General features: G+C 46.1%; 1 protein-coding gene across 7 annotated transcripts in view; it reads left to right on the top strand.

Annotated features, from left to right (window-relative positions):
• The window catches only part of ANKRD44 (ankyrin repeat domain 44), a 152,251-nt gene that overhangs the window by 23,066 nt on the left and 120,933 nt on the right, over positions 1 to 8,252 (top strand). For all 7 annotated transcript variants that reach the window (XM_019523138.1, XM_019523135.1, XM_019523133.1 and 4 more), the window contains exon 2: positions 3,703 to 3,781. In XM_019523138.1, the coding sequence (XP_019378683.1) occupies positions 3,703 to 3,781 (79 nt within the window). The remainder of the gene's footprint in view (positions 1 to 3,702; positions 3,782 to 8,252) is intronic.

The following is an 8,252-nucleotide window of genomic DNA, read 5'->3' as shown; positions in this document are numbered from 1 at the left end:
CTTCAATCTCCTCTCCCTGGAGGATCATCAGGGCCTGTTGACTTAAATTCGTTCAACCCTTCCAGGTGCCCCTTTACTATGTCAGCACGAACAGTTGGTGGGTTGGTATCGATACTGGGCTTATTTAAAGTCTGAGTCATAATTTATCTTTAAGTTATTTTTGTCCATAAAGATGCTCAAAAGTTATAACTGCTCTCTGTAATCCAATGGAGGGTTTTTGACATTATGATGGTGTCATCTGTGTACATTAAAGTAGGGATTGGGCAGATCAGATTCAGATTTGAACTCAGGTTGGTACACAGGTTTGAAAGAATATGTAGAGGTAAATAGCAGTAAATATTCAGTCTTTATCAGGTCTCCACAAGAAAACAAATGTTACTAAATCTTTATTTCATGCCTGTAGTACTGCTTTCTGAAGTGGAGAGCATTAGGTATCATTCAGGGTGCACGTCCATGCACACCCTAGAGGCTTGGAAACCTTGGCTAACTAATATGCAAAGCAACTTTCCATTCAATTTGGAGTGATGCATTTAATTTGGGATTAAGGGAGAAAGTTCTGTGGTATTTCAGTTGTTTGAGGTACCAGACTGAATTGTGTTCTTTTCCAAAGAAAAATGATCTTGTCCTTGGAACTCAAGTATCAGTGGAGAATAAAGTTGTGCTAGAAACAAATGGCACTTTAGGAACTGGTCTGTCACATTAGGGGTGTTTACAGACATAGGAAAAAAACCGAACAAGCAGTGCTTACTTCCAGCTTGGCACAGCCCCGTGCCAAGTGCAGTGCACGTCCAGAAGAGGAATCGTGACAGTTTGACCTGGCTCGCCGAGCATCTGTATAGCTCATGCACTTCAGCGGGGCTTTTTGGCGCTTTTATCTAATAGCTGATTCAATCAGCTATTAGATAAAAACACCAAAAAGCCCCACTGAAGTATGCTATTCATTTAGACTCCTCAGGCCTACTGCTGGGATATTGAAATGAATGTATAAATTTAACAGTCTAGGTTGAGATTTTAAATGGAGTTTAAGGCAGTGAATTAGATGCCCAAATGGTATTGACTTGCATTAAGACAAGGCATACTTCTCATTTTGTTCCAGTGTCTCAGCTTCTCTCTCTTTTAATAAAGATTGAAGTCTCTGTCTGTCATGTTAGTAAAGAAAATATACAAAATGTGGAATAACGTACCCAACTCGGAGACAGCTCCTTGAGTTCGCAGAGAATGTGAAATAATAGGTCTGTTGTGTGAACCACCCTGATCTTTTCAGAGGGCACTGATTCACATACCAGTGACGGTGCTGCAAATCTTACATGTTTTTGAGTGGTAATAAAGAACAGAAAGTATCATTTTGTGAAGATGCCATGGACTTCCTGAGAAGCATTTGCTTGGGATCCCAGGTTTGGTATAGTCTCTTTGAGCATCCCCTGAAGCTAGCCCAAGTATAAATTCTAGAGAGGGTAAGTCCCTGGATCCTTGGACTTCAAGAACTTTTGGTCCCTAATATCACTGGTTATTCATTTTGCCTTCTAGTTCAGTTTCTGGAGAGTGAATTTAGCTCTTCAAGGTGACAGAGTGCACCCAAAGTCACAAGCAGCAAAGCACTCAGCTCTTCTTAAAATGAAACGACTTTCATTGGCTTAAAGCCGAGCTGTCAAAAATCCAGCCCAAGGAGCCCTATAATCCAGGCCACAGTGCTGCCCATGGTTGTTGGACCAGCACTGCACAGTGCACACAGCATGCTCTGGCCCTTGTTCTGGGCTGCATGCGGTGCACATAGTTTGTCTGGTGCAGGTTCCATATAGCATCAGGGCTGGAGCTGGCTATGCTGCACACAGGGCCAGTCTGGGGCATGCACTGCACGGGGTGTGCACTGCATGTAGTGTCCATGCTATACTGACCTTCCATGCTGGATCTGGGGCCTGTCCAGATCAAGCCTACAGACTGGCCATGCATGCTGGATTCAGCATGCAGAGCTGGTCTGGCACGTGGCATGAGCTCTGGACTGGTCACGTGTTATACAGGGCTGCAGCTGGGGCTGGGATATGCTGCATGTGGTGTGTGGGGCTGGTCTGATGGGGGCTGCCATGGCATACTGGGCTAGAACTGGAGCATGTGGGGCCATTTTGGAGTCTGCACTGTATGTGCTACCCACACCGGACTAGCCCTGCACACTGGGTATGGGGCTGGTTCAGACTGGGTCTACAAATTGGCTGTTCATGCCACATGCAGCACATAGGGCTGATCTGGTTCAGGTGCCACATGCAACACAAGCCCTGGATTGGTCCTGCATGCTGTATGCAGTGCATACCCCAAACATGCCCCACACCCTATATGCTATGGGTAGGGCCAAAGCCATGCCTGGTGCATGCCACATATGGTGTGTGGGGCTGGAGCCAGTGCTTATTGCACGCAAGCAGCATGTGGGGTGGTCCAGGGTGCACACTGTGTGGCACCAGCACTGCACCAGCCTGCATGCTGGATCCAGTACATGGGGCCAGATGAGTTTGACATACCTGGCCTACAGCAGTACGGCAGACAAAGTCCTTCTGCTCCAAAGCCCAAACCATTTCTGTCAGGAGAATTGCCTGGCTGTTCTCTCTCAGGCGGCTCTCATCTTGCCTGTCTGTCCTCTGCATTGTCTCTGGACATCTCCCTTTTCAGGTACTCCTCTCTTCCTGTCACTAGAAACAGCAAGGAGTCTCTTCAGGGGCTTGTCTGGACTCCTTTTAATGTTTCTTGCTTCATGGCCTATTTCCAGAATAGAGCACTCAGGCAGGCTTTTCTTCTAAATGTATTTAACCCCTTCTTGCCCTGAGGTATCTAAAATTGATATAACAAACCTATTTAAATCTGGTTTATAAGTAGGGACCTACCAAAATCATGGTGGAAGTATACTCTGCAGAGTTCCTTTAATCTGGATGGTTTTGCCATATGCCCCCCACTGCCCCCGATTGGTGGAGGGGCTCTGGCAGCCCTGCCACTTGCTGCTGATTGCTGGGGAGGCAAAAACCATACCGTGGCTTTTGCCTCCTGCTGCTGATTGGCCAAGGGGTCCTGGTGGCCCCACTGCTTGCTGCTGATTGGCCGGAAGGCAAAAGCTGCAGCATATTTAAAACCATGGTTTTTGCCTCCCCAGCAATCAGTGGTGGGGCCTGCAGGGCTCCTCTGCCAATCAGGGACGGGGGGAGGAGGCCTGGAAAAACCAGCAAGATTAATGGAGCCACTGTGGAATGCACTTCCAAGATTTCGGTAGGTCCCTATTTATAAGGAAACCATAGTCTGTCCAGATGTATGCAGTGTTTCCTGAGACATTGAAGTTAAGGCACTGCACATCAGTAGTTGGTAGGGTAGGGAAATTGAAAACAGTTTCCGATGTCCAGACCTTTGAAAAGATGTAGTAAAGTCTTGGTCCATCTTGTTTAGTTTAATTTTTAAAATGTTCAGCCTGCACTGCTGAACATTTTCTAAGCTATGCCACCCCCTGCCCAAATCATAGGATAGATTCTTGGTGGAACTGATGTGGCAGCAAAGTGGATTGTTAAAGAAGAGTGCATGGTTTAGACTTTCCTTCATTGTTTGAGATTCATCTTTCTGATGTGAGAAGCTGTTAAAAATGAAGAGTTTGTTAAAATTTAATTGCACTTTAATTAGTACTAGCACTGATCTGCTGGCCATAGCTCACAGCTACGCAATGTTGCTTTGCAGGATGCTGAGAAACGTACCCCTCTTCACGTTGCAGCTTTCCTGGGCGATGCAGAGATCATCGAGCTCCTTATTCTGTCAGGTAACATGAAATGTGCATTACTTTATTAATTGATAAAAAAGATAGTTTGCAAGCTGAAGGGAATAACTGTAGGAGACATCTTTAATTTATGCAGGTTAGCTCTGGGCACTGCCTCGCAAATGTTTCAGATAACATTAAGCTTTTTATAAGATAAGAGAGCTGGTTTAAGTGACTTGATACAGTTATGTTAACGGTACTGTGAGAAGAACTAAATGAAGTAAAGCAGCTAATTTGCGATGTGTTAAGGCTGTTCTGTATTTCCAGGTACAGAAAAGCAATTCAACACATGTAAGATCAGGGGTCAGCAACTAGTGGCCTGCGGGCTGGACCCAGCTTGCAGACATGGGACTGCGCTGGTATTCAATGACGGGGTTCCGTCTGCAGGCACTCTTCTCATGCTGCCGTAGGAAGAAGTGCCAGCTGTGGACACTTCCTGTGTGACTGGGGAATGAACAGTGCTGGTAGCAGGGTCCAAGTGCTTCCCCTCCCATCTCAAGCCCAGGGTGGATCATTTTGGCTCACAGTCAGAAAAGGTTGCCAACCCCTGTGTAAGACCATCCGTGTTTAGCAATGAGCTGAAACAAGAGCTTAAGTTCTGTTGATTTTTAGGAGAACTGAAGACTTCTGCTAAATAGGGCTGATTTTAAGCATGTGGTGTAAATGAAAGATATGCTTAAATCTTCACTGAATTAGCAGTTTCACAGAATTGTGGACCTCATCCTAGAATTCTGACATCTAGTTAGAGTTTAGAAACTAACAAAACACTTGAAGCAAGCTGGCTTCAAATTGGTTACTGACCAACAAATATTTATACGTTTATTCTGAATAGCAAATGAATTTGAGAAAATCATTATCTGTTGGGAGACAATTCACGGTGAGGAGGGAAATATGTTAAATAAGTTACTTGTTAATTGTTCATCAAACCCTAATAAACAATAACTCCTCTTCTGAAAACCTTTTCTGTGTGTTTTAACATAACAAATGCAAATACATTTGTGTGTGTGTAGTACAAGTATACCCTTGCATAACCTATTTTTATATTTTTGTAAATTCATTTTGTTGTTGTACAACATATCTTAAGCTGAATATATGATATATTAAACTTTATAAATGAGAATGTAAGAATCTGTAAAAGCTGTAAACTCTTTGGAGTTAAGCAGCTTAGTTTACTTGGGCTTGCTTTGTGAGGGTACTGCCTGAAAAATCATTCTGTCTTTGCTGTCTGAAATCCTGGACTGAGAAACAGACTTTCTAATAATTTCCTAAGCACTGAATAAAAGTAATGTGCTCTAATATATATGTGGTTGATGATTAAGCAGAAGGTACTTGTCACACATCCATTTGTGTGGGACCCTCAGAGCCCTGAGTTTCTCCCCAGTGTACTGCCTCTTGTCCTGGAACAGGCTGAGATTGCCCTAGGAGAGGGGTGGGAAATTATTTTGGGTAGACGGCCGTTTACTGAGTTTTGGCAAGCCATCGAGGGCCGTGTGACAGGCAGCCAGGGGCAGATAAATGTTAATATTCTAATTTTTTTAGGGGTCCTGCGGGCTGGATAGAATGGCCTGGCGGGCTGCATCCCACCTACGGGTTGCATTTTGCCCACCCCTGCCCTAGGATAACTCCTTACCCCCACACATCTCAGTTCTACTACCCTTATACTGGACTCGGGTTACCATATATTTCCAGTTTAAAAAAGGAGAACACCTGTCAGGGGTGGGGTAATATGATTGCAGCAGTGATAAGCCTGTGCCTTCCCTCTGTCCCTCACCCCCCAAGACACAGTCCCCCCAGCTCTGCTGGTGCCCCTCACCTCTGACCCATGGTACCCCACCCCCCCAGATCATGCTGGTGCCTCTCCTTCCCAACCCACAGCCCCTTGGCACTACCTCTGCCCCATGCTCCCAGCTGCCCCACCGCTGCAAATACAAGCACTGGCCCTGGTGTCACTGGCCGGGCCATGCAGCTCCCGGCTACCCCCAAAGGGCCCCCACACCCTTTCCCCGCTGGAGGGGCAGATGCCTCTCCTGCCCTGCTGCAGCCCCAGCACCTGGACAGCTTTCCCCAGTGCCAGCAGGCACCCACCCCCCTCGCACACCCGTCCCCTCCACACACCCAAGCTGCACACGTGCACACATGTATGCACACCCACACAGCTACCCTGGACAGTCCCCAGGCTCTGGTCCTCCAACCCCCACCCCCATAGACTTACCTGCATCCAGCTGCTGCAGCTGCTCCCCCCACCCTTCAAGGCTACATGCTGGCCACATGCGTGTGTGCATGCAGGTGTATGTGATGCCCCCTGTCTCCAGTCACCCTCTTCCTGTTCCCCCCAGCCCCAAGCAGCTCTTTGCTAGGGCAAGCTGGGAAGTGCCAGGGAAAACTTTGACACTAAGCAGAGCAAAAGCCCAGACATTTGTCGATATTTTAAAACACCGCCCAAATGGAGATGGGAAGACCCGAAAACAGGATGTGTCCGTGAAAACCTGGACATATGGTAACCCTATACTGAACCCCACAGCGGCAGCAAGGGGAATGCTCCCAGCTCCAGGTGGCCTCCCTTTGGGTTGTAAGAGAAATATTAGGCCTCCTTTTCCACAGAAAGGGCTAGCCTAGATTATCACTTGTCCAGAGATCACTCTTTCCATAAGCAGTCGGGAAACAAAACAACAAAAGAATTTATTATGCAGGAGAAAAGAATTGTACAAGTAAAACTGACCATAAGTGTGGAGGCAGACACATAGAACAAGTACAGTTTCTTACCCTCTCATCTAGCCACGCCCTAGCCCTTGCCAGCATCTCCAGAATTCAGCTTTCCTGCTGATTCTGCCAGCTCTGATTGCTTGGGTCACTGAACCACCAAAGCCTGGGATCCAAAAGGCCTTGATTTATCTCAGCTGTAAAAAGGCCTCCAAAGGCAGCTCCCCTTAACATTATTTTAATTGCTTATGAGTCTCCATGAGCATGAGACTTGTCAAAAAATTTTTCTCCCTTGGGGACCTGGCATTTCTCTGGCCTGATGGACCCTTTCTTTTAGATGTCTTTGCTACAGAGTGATTTCCCCATAACAGGCAGACAATACCTTAGGTGTGTGCTAAATACCTCACTTGATTATCTTCCAGTTACATCATGAAGTTACAAAAATGCATTTATATTAAATACCATAATACATATAGATATGAAAATAACAAAACTGAACCCATTTTTACATGAGCTACAAATTGAGAGTAAATACCATAGGAGTAAATCTTATTTGGGAGAACATCCAAGCATGCCACCTGGTGAGTCCCAGAGGCAACTTGGTTTTGGGATAAATCTATTACAGTATTTTATACCCTTTTAGACATTGTGATATAAAGGGTAAAACACAGTCTTGAATGCTGGACTGCGAACCAGGAACTGATTATTTTTAATCAAGGCTGCTGACAGTACTAACTTCTGTGACTTGGCCAAATTAAACTCCTCTCTATTACTTTCCAGTCAATAGTAGGAATTAATACCCACCTACTTTGCTAATAAGTAGTGCCATTGGGAAAAATAATCCGAGGCATAACAACATGTCCCAGTGCCTGAGGCTGCTGTCACACACAGGGATAGTGGCAACTTCTTGTTGTAGCTGCAGCAGCCCTTTTTTTTTAGAGCCCTTCGATAAAGATTTCAGAACTACCTTTCTTATTGTGTTGAGAAGAGACCTCACTGAGATTTCCTTTCTCACAATAAAGTTATGTCCTAACAAAATATGTAAAGTACTAGCAAAACTTGTGAGTAAGGATTGATGCATATAATTATGTTTATTCTAACATACATAGAGGGTAAAAAGAAGGTACCAGTAATGTGGGACCTCTGCAAGACACGCTAGGAAATCTGGTCGTCACACCAGAGGACAAAGCTAATTTATTTAACAATTTCTTTGCCTCCATTTTCCTGAGCAGGGACCGGGTCACGTGCCCACACCAGGACCTCCGTAGGCCCCAGGAGAGGTGCACCCAGACCTAGGTTCAGTGAAGATCTAGTCAAGGAACTTCTGGAGGGACTGGACGTATTTAAATTAGCTGGTCCGGATGACCTCCACCCCAGAGTGCTGAGGGAATCAGCAGAGGTCATTGTGGGACCCCTGGCACGGCTTTACAAGCACTCGTGGTGCTCTGGTGTGGTGCCAGAGGACTGGAAGAGGGCCAACGTGATTCCCATTTTCAAAAAAGGGAGGAAGGAAGACCCAGGAAACTATAGGCCAGTTAGTCTTACCTCGATCCTGGGCAAGCTTTCTGAGAGAATTATCATAGCGCATGTCCATGAGGGGCCAGCAGGGGAGATTATGCTTAGGGGCAACCAGCACGGGTTTGTTAGAGGCAGGTCCTGTCAGACCAACCTGGTGGCCTTCTACAACCAAGTCACCAAATCCTTAGATGCAGGGGTAGCAGTGGACGTAGTCTTCCTGGACTTTAGGAAGGCCTTCGACACTGTCTCTCACCCC

Source organism: Gavialis gangeticus, unplaced genomic scaffold (genome assembly GCF_001723915.1).
Source record: "Gavialis gangeticus isolate Ggan-Ray unplaced genomic scaffold, GavGan_comp1, whole genome shotgun sequence".
Classification (NCBI taxonomy): domain Eukaryota; kingdom Metazoa; phylum Chordata; order Crocodylia; family Gavialidae; genus Gavialis; species Gavialis gangeticus.
The sequence above is the reverse complement of the archived record's forward strand: the minus strand, read 5'-3'. Positions and strand labels throughout refer to the sequence as shown.